Below are 21,611 nucleotides of genomic sequence, written 5' to 3' on the forward strand. Positions count from 1 at the left end.
GAAGGAGTGCGGAACCGCGCTAAGTGTGGCGGTGCTTGCAGTGAGTGCCACGTAACCAGGGCGCTGAAACAAATTTGACATCTCGGGATGGTTAAAGGAAAGAAAAGTCCGACCTAGATTTAGGGCAGAAAACTGAGAAGGGAGAAGTAACGAGCCGTGCAGTTTTGGGTCGGCGGGCAGATCGGAGGAAGATGGCCCAGGTGGGGCGTGAGGAAGATGCGAGCCGAAAAAGGTAACGTGGCCTCTGTACCTGCCGGGAGCGCCGGGTCCAATGGGAAGAGCGCGCGAGCCGCACCTCAGCCTGCCCGAGGACGTCAAGACGCCGAGGAGGACGCTGGGCCAATAGGAGGCTGTCACAGGCAGGGGCGGGGTCTGGGGGAATCCGGGCTGGGGCTGGAGAGACTGTTGGCAGAGTCCTGTGGCCCTCGAGGGAGAGGGACAGACCAGCCAGCGGCCCCGGACACCGCCCTGCCGGAAGCCTCACCCCACCACTGCCCCTTCCCGCATGGTGCTGACTCGTCACTAGGCGGCGGCGAGGCCTGAGGGGCGGCTCAGGGTCGAGGCTGCCCATCTCCTGCACTTCCTCCTGCAGTGGCTGTCTCGGTGGGCCGGATGGCGGTGGCCCGGGGGAGCGGCCGCGCATCTGCGCCCCGGCTGCTCCTGGTCCTGCTGCTTCCGCTACTGTGGACCGCAGCCAAGGTCCGGGCTGTCCCCAATGAAGACCTCAGCCACCGGAACAAGGAACCGCAGGCGCCTGCTCAGCAGCTGCAGCTGCAGCCGGTGGCCGCGCAGGGCCCCGAGCCGGCTCGGGCCGAGGTGAGCCGGAAGGGCCGGAGCAGGCGGGGCGGCTCCGGGTACCAGGCGCGCGGCTGCCAGGAGCGCCGCCCTCGGCAGCGGGCTGCGAGAGGGGGGAGGGGAACCTGGCCTTGCACCGGCGGGTGGAAGGCCGCGGAGGGCGCTCTTACCGGTCAGGCCTGGCCTCGCCCAGCTCCTTTTGGGGAAGAGACAGGGAGCCCAAGCAGGTAGCCCACTGTAATCCTTTATTTAGTTCGGGGAGGACGGAGATGCTGCTGAGGAATGGCAGTCGTGTTAATCAGATGTATTCTGTAGAGCTGGAAATACTCATCTCAAGTAGAAGTTTAACAGAGGGCAGCCAGGAGCCTTTATGTACTATTTTCGTTGTCGAAACAGCTTATCCCGAGCTGATCACTCAAATTCAGCTTTGCACGACTTGTGGATTGTGGTTCCCCTCCCCCCCCACCCCCAAATGTACTTGGATTTTGAAGCGTGACTCTCACTTTTTAAAAACGTGTTCTTGCTTGTAAGGAAGTAGCCCTTAGGGACGCTGAGGAGTAATCAGTCTCTGGCTGCGGCACAGAGCGCTGCAGCGGTGCGGGATGCCAAAACTCAGTTTAAAGCACACCAGAATTGTCCTTTCCTTTCCCTACGTAGATATGGATTAATATCTTAATTTATGTTATTAGAACCACTTCGTCACTAGTATTAAAATTTCAGCAGCGTTTTTAAATTTCAATCTACCAGCCCTGGGCTTTCTCCTCATTTCCGACTTGAACTCCTGGATTCAGGCCCTCGGTCCAAGTAGAGGACGGCTTGGCGCCCAAAGCCCCCTCCCCCTCCACGTTCATCCCAGGCTGTGTGCAGCCTGTCTCCACCCACTGAATCTTCTTATACTTTGATTGCCGTTGTACTTCTTAGAAATCTTCGCAGAGTTACCCCTGCCTACTGATTTCAGTCCAGCCTCTTAAGCAAGATGTTCAGTTTTCTTCCTTATCGGGTTCCAGTCAACCCCGCAGGCTTTTTAGTCACCCCCCCTTGCTCAAGTCCTGTACTCAAGCGGAAGACCTTGCCATGTGCTCCGTGGCTAGTGTCTCCAACAAAAGGTCTCCTCTGAAGGCTTCAGTGGGCTGGAAGCCCACTGGTCAGAACGTTTCCACCTTCCAGGAAGCAGCAGATAGCTTCTCTTTGGGAAGACTTACCTACCTGGTTAAAAGGGATTTCTCTCTTGCTTGTCACTCCTGGGCTTAGCTGGCCCTGCTTGCCATTTCCAGCCCTGAAATTGAACTGAAGTGCTGATTCACGACATTTATTCTCAGTCAGAGTTTATCATTTAGCCTCCTGTCATTTAACTCATTGGGAGTTTTCCCCCCTGGAACAGTAAATATTTTGGGTTAAGTAACTTTGTGAGTGAGGGAGAGACATTTTGAATAACTTGTCAGGCCTTTCATTAAAGTTTTAGTCATAGTGATTTTTGAGACACAAATAGTGGTAGGTATGGCTATGAATGATACCCTTTCGACAGCTACAAAAAAAAATCTAGCCATGTAAAATAAAGTCAGCAGTATCTAGTGGCCATAATTAAGTGGTTTTAAGGATTTTTGTCTTTAAAATTGGGGAAGTGGAGGGAAAGGGCAGGCACAATATAATGATTTTTGTAATATTTTGATATATTTATAATGGTTCTTTTTTGATAGGAATTTATTCTAATTTCTATATTGTAATAGAATCCAATTGTTTTCATTGTATTTTCATGTAATTTTTTTGATATGGTTCAACTGGTTTTCTCTACTTAACAGTACTACAGCATGTTGGAAGACATTTTTTTAAAAGGGGAAAATATTTAAACTTACTCTTTCCATACCACTATGTGAGAGTAGATTTCTGAAAATGGAGGGGGAAAAATTTCTCCTTTATTGATAGATATTCAAATATAAAATATTATTAAAATGTAGTTATATCTTACAGGGTGCTTTGAAGCAGATAACTGAATTTCAGACAGTTTTCTATATTGGGTATGTTTTCTTCTCTATCATCACATAAAAAAAATGGTGGGGGAATTCATTCGGAACTTAACAGTTATTAAACCTCAGTTTACAAACTCATGGAAAAAAGTAGTGTTAATCATTTGGATTCTTTCATTTATGCTTCTAGTGACATACTCAGTTTTTTCTTACTCCTTCCCTGGGCTGAGTATGTAATGCAAGAAGCATTAAGTCCTTTTAGTTGAGGGAGGTCAGATAGATTTAATAAGGGTAATTTCTAATTTGCTGCATATTATAGAAGTCCAAAGAACTTTTCTGGTTAAATAATGCTGTTGGGAAGGCCACAAAGCCTACTACGTGACCCAGTACAGATTCTCAGTGTTTACTGTTTCTTGGCATTTCTTTTATTCATTATCTTTTAACTGTGAGAAGGCCTTCCACACAACATGTTAAAACTTTTGTTCATTTTCAGTTAGTTGCAGTCCTGCTCCATCCAGTGCAGTCTCCCAGTTCTAGCCTCTTTATAGCGAAGGTTGAGGCCCTGCGGTGCGAGGACTCCCCCCTTGCTCAGGATTGTTGTGTCAGAATGAAGTGAGCATTGTTACCGAATCTGTTGTTTGGTATGCTACCACCAAAGCAGTTCATTAAAACAAAATCAGTGAAGCATTGAATACCTTTCAAATGTCAAAATTTATAAATCCATTAAAAACAGCATTCATGAAATTGTTAAACATTCATTAAAATCAAAATGTGTTTGTTAAATATATATTATTCTAATATAAATGAACAAGAAACAAGTAAAATATTTAAAAAACAGACTAAACCATCCATAGAAGAAAACAATAGTGAAAATTTATAACATGTAATTTTATTTTTTATTGTAATGCAATCTTTCAAAACCAGATTTATCCATGGTGTCACTGTTTAAGTTGAACACGTATTTTTTGTGCACATTTTCCAACTTCCGAGAAAGGTTTTTCTGACTTTATATTATAAAATAATGGCAGGGAGACAGATTGAAGCCAATTGTAAGCATTTCCTTCTCACTCTTCAAATAATCCCTCCTCTTATGTGATAACTTTTGTTGAGCGACTTTGTTTTTTTGCAGGGACATCGGTCTTGTCTTGGCAGCAGGCCGTAGGCTTTTTTTCCAAAAGGAAGCATCTTCCTCTTCCTCAGTTTCATCGTGTGTAGATAGAGGCTCTGAGGCAGGTGTATAACAATTTCAGTAGTTAAACATGTTTGTTTGAACTCTACAACTATAATAGTAATTATTTTTTCATTGTTGACTGTCATTTTTCTTGAAGATCATGAAATTATGTAAGAATACTTTCTAAATAAACTTACATTTTTATTTTTACAGTTCAGTTTGGAACTGATTTTACATTTGAGTAAAGAGTTATTCAGCAAGTTGGGTTGTTTTTTTTTTTTTAAATAAGTTGCTGACTGTTTTCTAGATGTAAATAATTTGGGTTTCAGACTCAAATGAAAATAATGGGATAGTGTTTGTACCAAAGGACACACTGTGTTTCATTACTCACTATTTCATTACACTGTAATTGAACAGTGGAATACCAAAGTTGAAATTAGAGTCACCGCATCTGACCCTCTTGTACACATCTAAATATTTGCTTCTCTGCCCGTACTTTCTGCCTTTTTTCAGACACTGGACAAAACTACAATCCTTTCCATTCTTCTCTGTGTCTATTTGCCTATTGTCTGACCTCCAGTATCTTCCTCAATATCTTTATTCTCTCCTTTTCATCGGTTTCTTTTGATCTGCTTCCACGCGCCCACAGGTTCTTTCCTATTTGGGGAAAGAAAAAAGAAGGCCATTGCGCTTCATAGGCACTGTATTCTTTACAAATTCAAGGCAAGACCCTCCTCCAGCAGAAAGAGTGCGAGGCTCACTTTATGGTGGTAGTTTGGAACTGTACCCGCGACATCTTTGAGGTGTGCCTGTGATTTCTGTTCGTCAGTTTTATAAACCAAACTTCTATGTAGGAAATTGACTGCTTTTTCCCTTTGCTTCAGTCTTCCATTATCTGGCGTGAGCCCCTTTCTTTTCATTGAAATTTCATCTTTGACGGATGCTTGTAACATGCCTAATTGCTAAATCCAGGGCTCTTTTTTCAGTTCTCATTTGATACTGCTACTTCTCCACTTTCTGAAGATTGGACCCCATCTTTGCTGTGTTAACTTGGGGAAAATTATTTAACGCTTTTGGCCTTCAGTTTCTCCTCCTGTGTTAACAGCTCTTAAGGTTTTTGGGTATCAAACAAAACAGCGTATATGAAAATACCAGGCATCTAATTTAGCTCAGTGAAATGGTGTTTGCCCCATCTTGGCCATCTGTCCTGTTCTGTTGCCTGGCTTTCTAAATATCTAAGACAGTTTTTGTTTTCTCTCCCTCCCCCTCCACCCTCTTCCCTAAATATAGACATTCCCTAAGGCTCCTGTTTTTCAACTTAACCTCTGCCTTTTCCCTTGGAAATTCCATCTATTTGCAAAGCTCTAGCTGATAAATGGAGGCTGCCCCCAACCAAATACATACCTTGAGGCTGTGCTGGCCTAAACTCATGGGTTCCCTTTGTCTGTCCTCTTGGACACCTTTATTTGAAATATTGCTTTATCACCACAAATCGAACAGGTCTGAAATCAGACCCCTTATTTTTATTCCTCTTTCCCATATGCCTTGTAGGAATACTAGTATTTCTCTTAGTCAACCAGATGGAAAACCTTAACCATCATCTTTGATTGTTCCCTTTCTAAAGTTCTGTTGATTTTCCTTTCTATCATGAAAATAATTTTTTTCCTTCTGTATTATCAAAATTAGTCTTATGCAACTGACTTCCTAATTAGTTGGTTCTGTCACTGGTGTTCTATATTTTTAGCTGTGATGTATTAGTCACAGTGCCTTAATCATGTTTTTACATTCTACTCAAAAACTTGTAATCTAAAGGCTTCTCACATGCCTCTAAGCTGGGCTATAACCGTACAGAATTTTCATCCTGGGCCCGTTTTTCCTTTGTTACCCTAGCCATTCATCTGATGGTTTACTGCCTATTCTCAGAACACCTTAGTGTTGTTTTTAAATTGTCAGTCCAGGGAAGGAGGTAAATGGCTATACCCCAATGCATTTTAAGTTAGCCACTGCATGAGTGACTAGCACTGAACTCTGCTGAGACTTTGAAAGAGCCATATGCAATGAACCTCAGAACAGAGTTCCCTCATTGGTCAGAGATTGCCCCGCAGTTATTAACTCCTCTATACTTCTGGGTAGTGAATAAGTACAGAGCACTTACTTTCTGGTTGGACCTACCCGAAGACATTTACAGCCTACCAGGAACTGGTGTTCGTTCTCTCTCTCTCTCTCTCCTCTCTCTCTTTCTCTCTCTCTCTCATTCCCTCCTCCCTTTGGCATTCATCAGCTTGATCTCAATCTATGGGACCTATGTTCTGTTTTGTTTTGTTTATTCACTTGTGTTTTTTTTAGATTCCACAATTAAGTGAAATCATACTGTACTTATCTTTTGACTTATTTCATTTAGCATAATACCAAGTTTCATCCATGTTGTCACAAATGACAAGAATTCATTCTTTTATATTGCTGAATAATATTCCTGTGTCTGTGTGCATGGGGGTGCATAAACCGTATCTCCTTTATCCATTCATCTGTTGATAGATATCTAGGTTGCTTTCATATCTTGGCTCTTACTGATTATACTGCAGTGAACACAGGGGTGCTTATATCTCTTCAAAGTAGTGTTTTTGTTTTCTTTGGATAAATACCCAGAAGAGGAATTGCTGGATTATATAGCAGTTCTATGTTTAATTTTTTGAGGAATCTCCATACTCTTCCATTGTCGTGGCACTAATTTGCAATCTGACCAACAGTGCATGAGGGTTCCCTTTTCTCCGCATCCTCGCCAACACGTTTTGTTGATTTACTGATGACAGCCATTCTGATAGGTGTGAGGTGTTATCTTTGTGATTTTGATTTGCAGTGCCCTGATGATTAGTGATGTTGAACACTTTTTCATATCTCTGTCGGCCGTCTGTATGTCCCCTTTGGAGGAATGTCTCTTAAGGTCCTCTGCTCCTTTTTTTTTTAAATCTTCACCTGCGGGCATTTTCATTTGCTTTTTTAGAGAGAGGAAGGGGGAGAGGGGGAGAGAGACACCAATGCGAAGGAAGCATCGTTTGGTTGCCTTTGTACACACCCAGACCAGGGATCATAGGCCTCCAGACCTGAGGTCACATGCACCTGTGCCTGGACTGGGGATGAACCCACAACCCAGGCAAGTGTCCCTACCAGTAATCAAACCCTCAACCCTTCTGTTACAGGAGGATGCTCCAGCCACTTAGCCACTCCGCCCAGGGTTGCCCATTTTAAAAATAGTTTGTTTCTTTGGTGTTAAGTTGTATGAATTCCTTATATATTTTAGATATTATGTCCTTATCAGATGTAACATTTGTAAATATCTTTCCCATTTAATAGGTTGTCTTTTCATTTTGTCTATGGTTTCCTTTGCTGTGAACAACTTCTTAGTTTAATGTAGTCCCATGTGTTTACTTTTTCTTTTGTTGTGTTTTCCCAAGGAGACATATCCAAAAAGATATTGCTATGACAGATAGCAGTTTACTGCCTGTTTTCTTCTAGTAGTTTTACTAGAAGTCTTTTAAGTCTTTAATCCATTTTGAGTTTATTATTGTATATGATATAAGAAAATGGCCCAATTTAATTTTTTTGCTTATATCTGTCCAGTTTTCCCAGCACCACTTACTAAAGAGACTATCTTTACCACCATTGTATATTATTGCCTCCTTTGTTATAGAAGAATTGACTGTAAAACCAAGGCTATATTTCTGGGTTCGCCAGTCAATGCTATTGATGTGTCTGTATTTTATGCCAGTACCATATAGTTTTGATGATTGTCGCTTTATAGCATAGTTTGACATCAAAGAGCATGAGCCCCACTTTGTTCTTAAGATTTTCTTGGCTACTTGGGGTCTTTTGTGGTTCCATATAAATTTTAGGATTAGTTGTTCTAATCCTGAGAAGGATGCCTGCCATTGGTGTTCATAAAATGTGGTGCCTAAGAACCAGTACAGAACTTTGGGTAAAGAATGAACAGCATAGAATGATGGATGTGTTGCTGATTCTTTAAAGTGCTTGTTGCCCTTTTAGAGCTTTGTCACATTTTCAGCTTAAAATGGCCTTAATGCCAACCCAAAACTCTGGTTTGACATTTTTTTTTTTTAATCAGACCATATGATCCCTTAAGATATTTTTAGACTTTAGTGTAGGACCACCCATATATCCAGCTATATTAGACCTCATCTTAGCTAAAGCCAACTCTTGCTCCTGCCTGTTGAGCTCTCTGAATCTTACTTTGCCCTCTAAAGTATTAATGAAACATATCTCAGCTTCCTGTTATTTGAATGTTTGGTAAACATACCTTCATCTTTCACACAAGTTACATATAAAAAAAGGAAGAACTTGATCTCAACTCACAGATTTTTAGAAACTAAGGTCATTTTAATGTGTGGATATAGTTGGCATACACTGTTCTTTAAAAATTGTTTTGTGGAATTGCACTTGGATCGGCATTGTAGCAGCCGTCCATCGGAGGTTTCTGTCATCATTCATGGCTTTCAGAATGATGTCAGTCAGTCCAGTGATGACAGAAAAACAATCTTAGTTCACATACAAAATAAAAGAATTTTAAATGACTTTCAAAAAAGTAGCTGATGTATATATATTTTTTATTTCAGAAAGGACTCACACCAGCTGTCCCAGTTGATACTAATAAAGAAGATCCAGCTACGCAAACTAATTTGGGATTTATCCATGCATTTGTCGCTGCCATATCAGTTATCATTGTATCTGAACTGGGTGACAAGACATTTTTTATAGCAGCCATTATGGCAATGCGCTATAACCGTTTGACAGTGTTAGCTGGTGCTATGCTTGCCTTGGGCCTAATGACGTGCTTATCAGGTAAGTGTGCTTTTCGATTATTGGACTAAGGCAAGAAAGCATGGTGTTTGGCATTAAGTCACTGAATCATTCCACTAATTATGTTAGAATTTAGTTTATGTTTCATAGTTTTGTAAACAGAAAATGGTTTCAGTACATAAATTCCTAAAAACTATGTTGCATTTTAAAAATAAAAATAAAGTGTTCAGCTATTCAGTCAAGGTACATACTCCTCATTCACTGGTTTGAAATCCTTGCTTTTGCTATGTACTCTTGGTTTTTGTTTTTGTTTCGGTTTTTTAAAAATTATTTATTTATATTTTCAAATACATTTGTCTCCACCTACCCCCCCACCACTTTCCCCTGCCTATTTTTTTGTAGTGTTTTGGTTTTGTTTTGTTTTGTTTGTCCCGGTAAAGATTATTTATGTCTGGTATCTTAGAAGTAGGACTCAACTACAGAGAATTGCATATTCTGTTGAAGGACATATGATAATCAGCACCTGAGGAGTCACTTTTGGTTTATTGTGTTCTATTAACCTATTCTTGCCCATTATATTGGGTGGGCCAAAAAAATTCGTGTATGTGTTTTTTTGTTTGTTTGTTTTTTCCCCCATAGGATGGCTCTAGTGCATTTAGTTGTTTTGAACTTCATTCAAAATAAATTGTCACATTGTATGGTGACAGCTGTCACATCAGTGTGCATTTTTGGTGTATTGGGACAATGCTCTAACCAACGGAGCTACCCAGCCAGGGCCTTCAGCGTGTCTTTTTTAAAAAACATTAAAATTGGTGAATTTTTGTATAGCCATTTTAATATTGAAGATGGAAAAAATACACAACATTTTCAGCATATATATTACACTTCATTATTTCAAGAAAAGTAAAACCACAACTGAAATGCATAAAAAGATTTGTGCAGCGAATGGAGAAGGTGCTGTGTATGGAGTTTGTAGACTGGTCACCTGCATCACTTGTCCCTATACTTCTTCAGAGGGCTAAGAGTGAGAGGCGGGTTGCCTGGGGTTGTGTCCAAGCTCTGCCCCTCACTCACCTAGCTTCTCTGTGCCACCTGACAGCAGGGATGACAATCCAACCTACTTCAGTTTTACTGCTGCTATTCCCCCTGCTCAAGGCCTTCCTCCCATTTCACTTCTTATCCACTAGCGGTCTGATTTCTGCTTCCAGCACTGTTTTAAAGGCTTCGATGATCAGCTTTCCTCATTAGAGTCCAGTTTTCATGTTAGAGAGCTCCTCAGACGGCATTCATGGACATCCCAATTTTTTATTCTCCTGATTTCTATAACGCCATGTGCGTCTAGTTATATTTTTTCTCCCTGAAAAATTTTTTGTACCATAAATATTGATATTCTGCAGTTTTATTCTCTGCCCATTTTTTTTCCCTCTCACATTAACATTCTCATGCTGAGTGTTCTCAGTTTAATCAATTACCTGTAAGTTAGTGATTCCCAAATTTGTATCTTCACTTCAGATACTTTTCTTGAAACTTCCACATGCCAATAGAGAAGGATCCTGTATTTGTAGCTCCGTTTTGACTTGATGCAAAGCACTTGCTTAAAGGGAAATGACCTCTCATTGTTCCCAGAGAAAAAATGCTTGAGTGTCAGAAGGAAGATTTCCAAAGAAAGAGGAGATAACTCTTTCTTTAAGTAACTAGGGAAGAACAACAAGGTTAGAATCCCAAGTAGTTTTTTTACTGCCTCTGGAGATGTCAGGGCAGAAAAGATGGGATTATAAGGGTAAGTACTAACTCAAGTTTGTTTGTTTTTTTTTAAAGATTACCTAAAGGTAAAAAGAAAATTAAGTATAGTAGATTTTAAAAGTTATGCTACATTTCACTAAAAAAATTTTAAATTTCTTTTTGGAAAATATATTAAGTTTATAAAGTTGCAAAAACTTTATAGTAAATAGTACAAAGAACAATTATATAACTCACTCAGATTTACGTGTTAACATTTTACCCCATTTGCTTTAGCATTTGTGACTTACCTATGCATTTAGCTATATCTAAATAAAATTATGTATATGTATACACATTATATATAGATATGTGTATATACACATACAATTTATATATCTTATGGATGTATATTGTACATCTACATAATTGTTTTAATTTTTATTTATTGATTTTTAGAGAGAGGAAGGGAGGGAAAGAGAGACATCAATTTGTTGTTTCACTTATTTATGTATTGACTGGTTGATTCTTGTATGTATCCTGGCTGGGGATCAAACCCGCAACCTTGGTGTATCAGGGTAGCACTCTAACCAGCTGAGCTACTTGGCCAGGGCAATATCTGCATAATTTAATATGTATATTTATATACAAATTGATACATTACTATAATCTATCACCCACATTTTAATTTTGTCAGTTGACTTACTATTCTCTATAGCAGGATCTTGTCTAGGTCATGTATTAATTACATTTAGTACTTCCTGGTATTTTAATCTGAAGTGTTTACATGCCTTTTCTTATGTGCTTTAGGATATTCACATTTTAAAAAGAATACAGCCCTGCCCAGGCTGGTGTGGCTCAGTGGATTGAGCACCAGCCTGTGAACCCAAAGGTCACTGGTACGATTCCCAGTCAGGGCACATGCCTGGGTTGTGGGCCAGGTCCCCAGTTGGGGGTGCGCAAGAGGCAACCACACAATAGCATTTCCCTCCCACCCCCATTTTAGAAATAAATAAATAAAATCTAAAAAAAAAAAAAAACCCTTCAAAAAGAGTACAGCACCTACTCTTATAATGGGCTGTTCCTCATTTTGTGTTTGATGTTTCCTGGTGATTAGATTGAGATTATGAATTCTTGACTAGAACTCTGCATAGCTGACATTTGTCCCTGTAGGCACATTGTATCAGGCCCTCATATGATTTATTCACCCAGTTTTCTTTTTTTCTTCCTTTGCAACTAATATGCAGTCTTCAGGGAAACAGTTTAAGACAATGCAAATACCCTGTTCCCCATAGTTTAACATCAATTGATGACTTACATGATTTAAATTTTCCTTTGATGCTTACAAAATGGTTTTCTAACTCCAGTACCCCATTCGTACTTACCAGGAAGCCTGGCACACTACTCTTAAGAAAAATCTCTTCGTCTCCCATTGGTTTGCCTAATTTCAGTATAAACTCATGAGTTTGTGTTTTCAGTGGTTTATAATTAACTACTTCACTATATTGTTGCTTAAATTGCCCCTGTTTGGTAGCTGAGACCCCTCCAGGCTGGCTCCTGTGTCATTGTGACATGCCCCCATTGTTTTTGTTCTCCTTACTTTCTAGTATGACAAGGTAGTGCAGCTTTGCTTGTACCTTCTCTGCCCAGTCCTGGAATTAACCATTTCTATGGGAAGCCTTTTAGTGGGAATGGTATTAGGAACCAAGATCTGGGGGTAGCGGGGCTAGGACCGAAACCTTGTCTGCCGGCTCAGCTCTGGTGAGATCTTGAGGTGGCTGTCCAGCAGTGGCGGATCCAGCGATGGGGAGAGGGGCCTGCCCCAGAAGGGAGGAGCATTTTTGTCACTGACATTGTTTAAACTTGCCAGCACATGAGGCAGTAAAAAGCAGATTGACGTTTATTCGACTTTATCATTGGTTTTGAATTCTCAGAAGACCACGTACCCCCACGATCTGCAGCTAGCAGAGCACGTCAACAGCCCGCTGGCTTCCAGCCCGACAGTGAAGCCGCAGAACCACAGCCAAACGCCTGGCTGTGACAGGTGTCCTGTGAAGCCTTTGACTGGGGTGGGCCTAACTCACTCCTTTCCCTTTCTCTGTCAACTCTGAAGTGGCCATGACTTCAGTGACCTGCCTCAAAGTCACCGTTTATGGGGTGGAAGTGAGGCAGAGCTGCACAGAAGGCACACCCAGGGGTGAAATGCCACGTGAGGGGAGAGGTAAAAAAAAAAAAAAAAGATCTGGGTGCAAAATTGACTCATTGTTACTGAGGTGTCTTGCTTCTTGGCCTTTCAGTGGACAGAGCTAGAAAATATATGTATGTATTGTGTGTGCACATACACATACATATAATTCAAATATAGATGTGCACAAATGCATGGGTTTGGTACATTTCTAAACATGATTTAATTTTCAATTCTGTAATATAATGAAATAGGGACTAGTTTGCCTCTGCCGTTGTATACTTGGATGTTCAGGCAGATTTGTTAAGTATTGTACCTGTTTTATAAAAGAGCTGGTGAAGTAAAGTTAGTACATTTATTTTATATATATGGAAATATCCTCTGGCCCTTCCACAGTTGGTAAATTTTAATTACCAAACTGACATTACTAATATAAATGTATATCAGTTAGGATTTGGGTTCTTGGTGTAGTTCTAAGTGTAGTTTTTTGTATAACTCACATAATTGTCCTCTTAACAGTGGAAAAGAATGGTACTGGGTAAGTTTAAGTTTGTTGTAAATGTTATTTTTAATATACATATAAGGAATTCATTTTCTTTCACAAGATTTATTTTAAATAGTTATGAAGGTGCAGACTTTATTTTAAATCATGCCATATGAGAATCTTGTTACGGTTCTTCACTGCATAAGTTTGTAATTTAAAGATTTGTGAAGAAGAAATAGTGACATGGGAAGGTCGTGTAGCTTCCAGGTTATAAAATTTGGGGACCTTTAGAGGGCATTAGAGTTACCCTTTTACCTAAAGTACTAAACTCCTCTTAGCTGGAAAAGAGCTCCCTGTGGAGGTCCCTGTGGAACACTTGCCATCTTCAGCTGGACCATTGATTTTTTGATAAGCTATCTGAGGTCATTGGCTAGACCTAAGGGTTCAGTATAGGTGAAGGGAAAAAAGTGGCATTATTTAAGGTTATTATGTATTAGATTAGCTTCTAATGTGAACCATTCTTTTAAAACAGTAGTAAATTATGATTTTTTGAAGGTTAACTGTTCTTTGGTTGTGAACCTTGCTAATTAACCAGATATTTTGTTGCATTTCTTCCAGTTTTGTTTGGCTACGCCACCACAGTCATCCCCAGGGTGTATACCTACTATGTTTCAACTGCGTTATTTGCCATTTTTGGCATTCGAATGCTTCGGGAAGGTTTAAAGATGAGTCCAGATGAAGGTCAAGAGGAACTGGAAGAAGTTCAAGCAGAATTAAAGAAAAAAGATGAAGAAGTAAGTCATAGCACTGTTAAATATCGGGACCAGAAAGGCACTCAGCTATGAATGAACACTGTCCAGAGGCTTTTCAGTGGTCATCCATGGCTGTGTGATGTGTGTGGGATACAGGAAGGTAGCGTATTTTGCTCAGTTTCATTCTTAAATCTGGCTGTGTGATATGACTCTGTCCAGGTTAGTGTGAAATGTGGGAAAGAGGATGTGGGGATGAATACTAAACGTGTACTCAGGTTCCTTAATAGATTGATGATAATCTTCTGAAAATTAGGAACTGTAGTTTATAATTTTGCATTTTCCCCCCACAGTATCTAGGCTAGCAAATGATCAATAAATACCATTTGATTTGTTGGGGAGGAGTGGAAAAATTGAGAATATAGTATTTATTGCTATGTGAGACGGTGGTTCAAAAGGTAAGTTTGGGGTCACATAAGTTTAGAGTGTTGGAGCATATTCCATAGAATTTAAACAGTTTTTTAAAAAAAGATTGTCATTTTGTGCACTTTTGTTAGCTTCCTGGGGTTAATGTCATTTGTTTTTAACTTAGTTTCAGCGAACGAAACTCTTAAATGGACCAGGAGATGTTGAAACGGCTACAAGCACTATACCTCAGAAAAAGTGGCTGCATTTTATTTCACCCATCTTTGTTCAAGCTCTTACATTAACATTCTTAGCAGAGTGGGGTGATCGCTCTCAACTGACTACGATTGTTTTGGCAGCTAGAGAGGTGAGTGGTAGTTGAGACATGACTGCTTTCCTATGAAAACTGAGCATAACCAGTGACTTTGCTCCACAGGACACTGGACAGAGTCACAGTAAGCCAAGGGATCATTTCATAGGCTAGACTATTTTAACTTGGCTAGTAATCTCGCTGCTCTTTAAAATTGAGCTTATTGGACCTGGCTGGGTAGTTCAGGCGGTTAGAATGTGGTCCCGATACACCAAGGTTGTAGCTTCTGTGTAGGTTCTGTCCTGGGTCAGGACACATAAAAGAATCAACCAGTGAATGCATAAATGAAACAACAAACTGATGTTTCTTTCTCCCTCTCTCACCAAAACCAATTTAAAAAAATACTAAAATTAACCATCTCCCACTTTCTACAGTCAGACAGATGGTATTCTTGTGTGCAAACTTAATTGCTCTCTTTTGACTCTGGCTGAATCTTCTTCAGTGTTGCCAGAATGATGCTGTGGTAGTTGTCTTGGCTTGGATTTCTTTCTTTCCTCAGAATTTTGCTGTGTATACTATCTGAGAGTACACATATTAGCTGATATAAATAAATGAAGGCCAATTTGGCATTAAATATCTAAAACCAAACAAGTGGGTACATTTGGGTTCTTCTGCTCTTTGTGTTAAAGAAAAAAATTAAGAGTGTTGCAAAGATGACTTAGAGAATTTCAGTTAGCCCCAAAATAAAGGTCCTAGGATGGTAAGCCAGAAGAGACGTCAGGTCATCTTGTTCTAGCCTTTGCTCTACTGATAGGGAACCTGAGGCCAGAGAAAAGGGGTGACTTACTGAGGGCATACGCTGGTGGGTAGCAGCGACAAGGACTAGAGCCAATGCTGTCTTCTGGCCTTTTCTGCTATATATTGTCATAGTTTTCAAATGCTGCTTACCTAAAAGATACCCATTTAAAAATTTTTAAATCTTTCTTTTGAGGACAATAGTTAAGTTTTACACGAGGGGTCTGTTCATGTTCACAGAGAGTTAATTGAGGTTAGCTGGGGAGATGCTTTTGTGGGATTTTCAGAACGCTGCTCCTGCCATTTTTCAGGCTTTTCTTGATCTTATTATTTATGTTTTTATATCTCTTAAATTACACTGTTGTTATCTGATGGTAGGATTTAGATAACCTTGATCTGAATTTGTTTTTAACTCCTAGGAAATATAAAAGAACAGGTTCCTTAACAAAGACCTGCAGTTTAAAATAAGAAAGAGTTGAAGGGCAGGACTAAGATAGTTGGGGCAGGGCTGTTTTGTCAGAGAAGCTTCAAAAATGCTGTATTTTGAAAAAAAAAGGATGGAATCTGGTTTTTCATTTTATTCCCATATTTTAAAACAAACTTTAAAATGTCAACTTTAATGGCTTTGTCCTATAATTGTCTAGATTTCTAGCCTTTCTTTTTTTTTTTTGGCTTTCAGATTCCCAGAATTGGGACTTGAAAGAAAGAGGCCATTTTGTTGTGGTGGCGGTAGTCCTGCCGTGGTGCACTAAAAAGATGACAAAATTACTGCATTTTTCTTAGTACAGTCATCTAAAAGGCGCCTGTGAAAGGCTCCGGATTCCCTGTGTGGGTTGCCCTGCTGTGGCAGTGTGGCCTCTGCTCAACGAGCTTGAGTGTCTCTGGCTGTGCGACCACATTATGGCAGCACCTCCTTGCAGCCTATTTTGTGGATTGTTCTGTGAAATAAGATAATGCACATGGGGTCCCCAGCGCAGTGAGCCCTCGACGTTAGTAACCTTGCACACCGCTGGCACCACAGGCATGCATATATAATGAGCTCCTCAAGGGCAGGAACATGGTTAGCTGTCTTTAATCCCTTAACGTTTCTTCCTTGTAAAAAACCATGCAGTCTAGTTGAACACATTGTGGTCTGAACTTCATCTCTGGTTCCAATATAATTTAGTGTTCCCACACTGAATTTCACAGAATCCTAGTGTCCTTTGTCATGTTAAAAGTTGAGAAGGTTCGGGGTCAACTAATATTTGTCAAATAATATATCCTGGTGTTTTTGTTTTGAAGAATGAGTATTAGAAATAACAGACTGAGAAATCCTGTAATAAAGGAACTATTTAATTTTATTTAATCCAGACATTTTTCAAATATCACTTTCAAATAGACTGAAAGCATCTTCTGCTTTACTGGATCTAGAAGTTACAGTTTGGAAAATGCAGTCCCTCTCCCATTTTCTCCCGACGGATGTTTTAAACCGTCTCCATTCCCCCAGTTTCTGCACATCCACTGCCTGCTCCTGGGTGAACAGCCTCGCCTGCTGCTTCAGAGAGAAGCAGGGATCAGCCAGCCTCGATCCCACGCCTCCCTGTGGCGGCCTTCCCATCACACATGCTGAATCCCAGCCCTCTCCCCGCTACTTATGGCTTAAATCTTTGCCTCTTCCCAACCCAATGTTATGAGCATTTTAACATGCAGAAGTTTTACTCATCTAAAAAAGCTTTGCCCCTTCTTCTCTTCTAAATACCACTCTTCCTCCCTTTCCCTCAGTCTCAGGGGGCGTGGCTCCACTTCCTTGCCACTAAACCCAGAGAACCAGTTTCTGGTCTCGCTGGTAATGCTGATCCAGTGCTTCAGGTTCATTGCAGCCATCAGCAGGTCCTGCTGTGGTTATCTTGGGAGGCTCTGCCTGCTGGCCACCTTGTCAGTCGCCTTTGAGCACCTCTTCCTCTGTCACCCCTTCAGCCTTGCTTTCCTCATGACTGTGTTGTCAACATCCTCCTTTGCCTTCTCTCCTGGGGTTATTCTGTTCAGTCCCATAGCTCGTTCACCACTGAACTCAACTGACCCTTGACTTTCTCCACTTCAACTCCTGTCATCACCAATAAACCCTTTCTCCATTGCTTCCCTACCTTTCTAATCACATTGGTATTACCATAATTCATCCAGAGAATTTTAATGGAGAAACTTGGCTGTCATGCCTGAGGACACAGTGGAGGAGGAGGGATGCAGGGTCTCTGTTCTTGGGAAGTACAGGCAGGCTATATTGTAGACTAGGATTACTTAAGTTTCCTCACCACATCAAATACTAAGGAAGAGAAGCCTCGGTTCAGTCTCCTTAGCACTGAGCTAACTATTGCCTGTGAGTTACGTTTAATAAAGCTGAAAAGTTGAGTTAGGGTTATTTTGATCTTGCTCATTGAGTTTTTTCTGCTTTTATCTTTAGTGCTGGGATAATTGAAACATTCCTTCAAGTAGCTATTATTACAAGTTTCATAAATGTACATCTGAATGTTTAGAACTATCGTATGCATTGTTGTTGATCTCCATTTGCAGTGCTTTGTAGTTATCTTTCTCTGTTTCCAGGATCCCTTTGGTGTGGCCGTGGGGGGAACAGTGGGCCACTGCTTATGCACTGGGTTGGCTGTAATTGGAGGAAGAATGATAGCACAAAAAATCTCTGTCCGAACTGGTAAGATTTTTTCCCTTTATAATTACCAAAAAAAAAAAAAAAAAACCCCAAAAAACCCACCACCAAACAAACCAACCTGTGTGTTTTAACTCTTGGAATCACTGAGAGAGATTAGAAAGGGGCAGTTTTAATTACCTAAGTATTCACTTCTGAAGTAGACTTGGTCTTTATAATGATTAATCTCAGAGAGGTCCATTCTGTTGCCTCTGCTGTTGCAAACAGGCTGTTTTTCACTTCAATGGAGGTTGTAAAAGACAGGTTCTCCTATAAGCCTTACCGGATTCAGGGTAGGTTTAAGTCAGTAAAACAATCATCATGTGGGAAATATGAGCACCTTTTGGCCTAAAAATCTGTCTTACAGGATTTGGAATCAGAGAGACCATATTTACTGATTCTGCTGAAAATTTCCCATGTCCTTGGTAGGGCCTAACGATGTCTCGTTGCTAGCCAGAAGTTGTTGGGCACGCTTTTATTACTGGGTTGTGATGAGTTCTAGTTCTGTTGTTTGCCAGCACTGTCTCCATTTAATAAAATTCTGTCATTTCTCAGAACAGTGCTGGAGGATACTGATTCTTACTATTCAAAGTTAGCCATGTTAAATGTTCTTTGCATTTCCAACTTGTTTTCAAGGCTAATTTACTAGGTTGGAAGAATAATGGCTTCCTGAAAGAGGAATTTTGCCTTAACGTAACTCTTTTTCTCTTTTCTTACAGTGACAATCATAGGAGGCATCGTATTTTTGGCGTTTGCATTTTCTGCACTATTTATAAGTCCTGATTCTGGTTTTTAACAAGCTCTTTATTCATTTGTATTTAGTTTAAGATAGGTAATTCGTGTTTATGTACATAGTGTACATTGAAACTAAAAGTGATGGAAGATAACTGTATTTTGTAGTAATGAGTTATGTCCAAAAAAAAAAAAAAAAATCATTGATTCTATTTGCAACATGGATTTTTAAAAGAAACCTGCAGTCTAAGTGTGGATTTTTCTTTTCCCCAGCATAATTATGTTAATATGGTCTGTTTTGAGGACTCTTTTTGGCTTTTGGTTGAGGGATATATACAGAACCTTTGTGCACTGGGGTCTACAATCTGATTTTCTTTTAGCACTGACTCCTTTAGAAGGAATATATGTATTTTTTCCTGGATCACTGAGGTGCTTTAATATGCTTAAATTAGAACTTTTCCTGGGGGAAGAGTGAATTAATTTCCACCTTTTAAAGCATTTCTCTGAGACAGTAAGCACTAGTTCAATCCTAAGTCTTTTCAAAATTAGGTTGTTTAAAAGAAAGAGCAAGAGAAATGTATTAGTTCTTCTACAAGTTCCACATCCACAGATGCTACCAACCACAGATTGAAAATAATGGGAAAATATGCTATATTGTTGCTGATGGATATGCTGTAGTTAGGCCTACAATGGATGGTTGTGTCCGTACTGAATATGTACACTTCTCTGGTCATTATTCCCTAAATATAGTATATAACTATTACATAGCATTTATATTGTATGAGGTATTATAATCTAGAAATGATCTAAAGTAGATGTGAATAGGTTATATGAAAATACTCCACCATTTTATAAGAGACTTGAGCATCCTTGGGTTGGGGGAAGGGTCCTGGAACCAAAAACCCCTCAGACACCAAGGGACAACTGTACTGTTATATCAATAATATAATTGTTTGCCAGGCCATTATTATTTCTAAATTGGGTAGGAAACCCAATATAAAATAGTCAATATTTGACAACATGGAATTACCAAATTAAAGAATACAATGAGTGTATTCATATTTTTTCTATATTGAATAAACAATGTAACAGATACAATGTAAATAAAAGTGGTATGACCAGTACTTGTTTTCCCTTTTTTGTTATGCAAGTTCATAACTATTTTATCAAAATAGTATTAATATTTATATACTAGTTTCTAAAGTACTCTTACTTAACCCTCCCATAGTTCTATGAGGTAGCAGTAGCACATATTGATGAAAAAGCCGTGTTTCAAAACTTTGTGGTAGGTGGACAACTCCCTTCAGTGTACTGTAGGGTAGGAAAACAATCCATGAATTAATATAAAGCACTTCAAAGATACTCACAGTAAGTCCCCAGACTGCACCACCATTCTCCGCAGTTAAGATACCCTTAATAGTGCCTTAGGTTATTACAAACAGAACAAGCAAGGGATTACATTCTTTTCCAAGAACAGGAAGGATGTAACAACTTGTTAGAAAGAGGCTTGTACCGCCATAGCCCAAATTTGGCAATGCAGGCAGCCTGGTCCTAGGACTAGCTTGATGTGTGAATAAATAATCGCTTTCTGAGGCACCACAATCTTGTAACAGGACATAACTATTGAATTTGGTAGCTCAGACCTAAGCTTCAAGGTAAAAATCATTAATGTGGGTAGACTCCATTGCTGAGTAAGAAAAAGGAAAATTTCATTGGTGGTGATTTTAAAATATTTAATGCTCTTAAAATCCAAAATAATGTAATTCTTACAAGTTAAGTGCCACATAAGCAGGTGTTATTTTTTTTGAGAAATGCAAGTGATAATTGAAAACAGCACTGAGGTATTTTTTATTTTTTAAGATTGAGTAAGGAAACAAAGTCTGGACCTAATTTTTTTACATTTACAAAAAAAACATGCTACTGCTTGGCTCTTCTACTGTAATTTTAGGTTCTGAATACAAGAATATGGGCAAGAGCATTATAATAGTACATGTAGTTTTAAAGAACTGTGCACATCATAACCTGGAAAATTGATCATAGAGCAAGAGGCCTGAGTGAAGGTAAACTAGTAACACAGTTTTACATCTTAAAGGGTAGCTTTGAGAAACAAGTGTAACCAATTTTAAAACCGAATTGAAATGGCAGTATTAGATAACAAAATGATCCACATTTTATACAATATTGTTATTTCCACACATAGCTCATGAAAATCAGAGAACCTAAGATAGCACCGGTGAAACCATTCATTATCCCTTCGTGCTTCAGTGCAGTTTAGGATTTGGGCTAAAGACAATATCTGGAAAATGTCAGTCTTGTTTTTTTGTATATCTATTTCGATTTCCGTTAAATGTTTGCTTTAGGGAAAAGAGGTATCTGTCAAGATCAGTTAGCCACTTGTACCTCCACCCTTTCAGAAGTAAGGTTAGGCTACATCTGAATTTTATTTAAAACCAAGAACCAAGCAGTAAGGACAGCAATGTAACACAGAACATTAGAAAGAATTCGGTGTATGTTTTTACAGCTACCAACTGATGTTAACAATTAAAAATTTACAAAGATAAAACTTTTTTTGTTTTTTTGCACTAACTGGTTTCAATACAGCACTGTATTTAACTCATCTTTGGGCTTCAGTCTTTACAAAGAGTGAATGGGCAGGTGCCATAGAGAGGTCCTTCCCCAGCTTATGCCACAGTGAAACAGCTTCCAAAGCGATTCTAGAATGGTCTAAATTACAGCTGTTCATAGATACGGAAAAAGTAAAAGGACATTTCTTTTTTTTTTTTTGCTTGATGATGATTGTCTAGTTATATAAG

General features: G+C 39.6%; 1 protein-coding gene across 1 annotated transcript; it reads left to right on the forward strand.

Annotated features, from left to right (window-relative positions):
- The first annotated feature begins 395 nt into the window (after positions 1 to 395).
- TMEM165 (transmembrane protein 165) lies at positions 396 to 21,293 on the forward strand. Its single transcript, XM_054566750.1, has 6 exons — positions 396 to 816; positions 8,559 to 8,784; positions 13,749 to 13,924; positions 14,472 to 14,651; positions 17,967 to 18,072; positions 18,786 to 21,293. The coding sequence occupies exons 1-6, from the start codon at positions 613 to 615 to the stop codon at positions 18,860 to 18,862; spliced, it is 969 nt and encodes a 322-aa protein (XP_054422725.1). The 5' UTR covers positions 396 to 612; the 3' UTR covers positions 18,863 to 21,293.
- The last annotated feature ends 318 nt before the right edge of the window (positions 21,294 to 21,611 follow it).

Source organism: Pteronotus mesoamericanus, unplaced genomic scaffold, assembly GCF_021234165.1.
Source record: "Pteronotus mesoamericanus isolate MK-2021 breed Mesoamerican mustached bat unplaced genomic scaffold, CSHL_Meso_final contig_180, whole genome shotgun sequence".
NCBI classification, from domain to species: domain Eukaryota; kingdom Metazoa; phylum Chordata; class Mammalia; order Chiroptera; family Mormoopidae; genus Pteronotus; species Pteronotus mesoamericanus.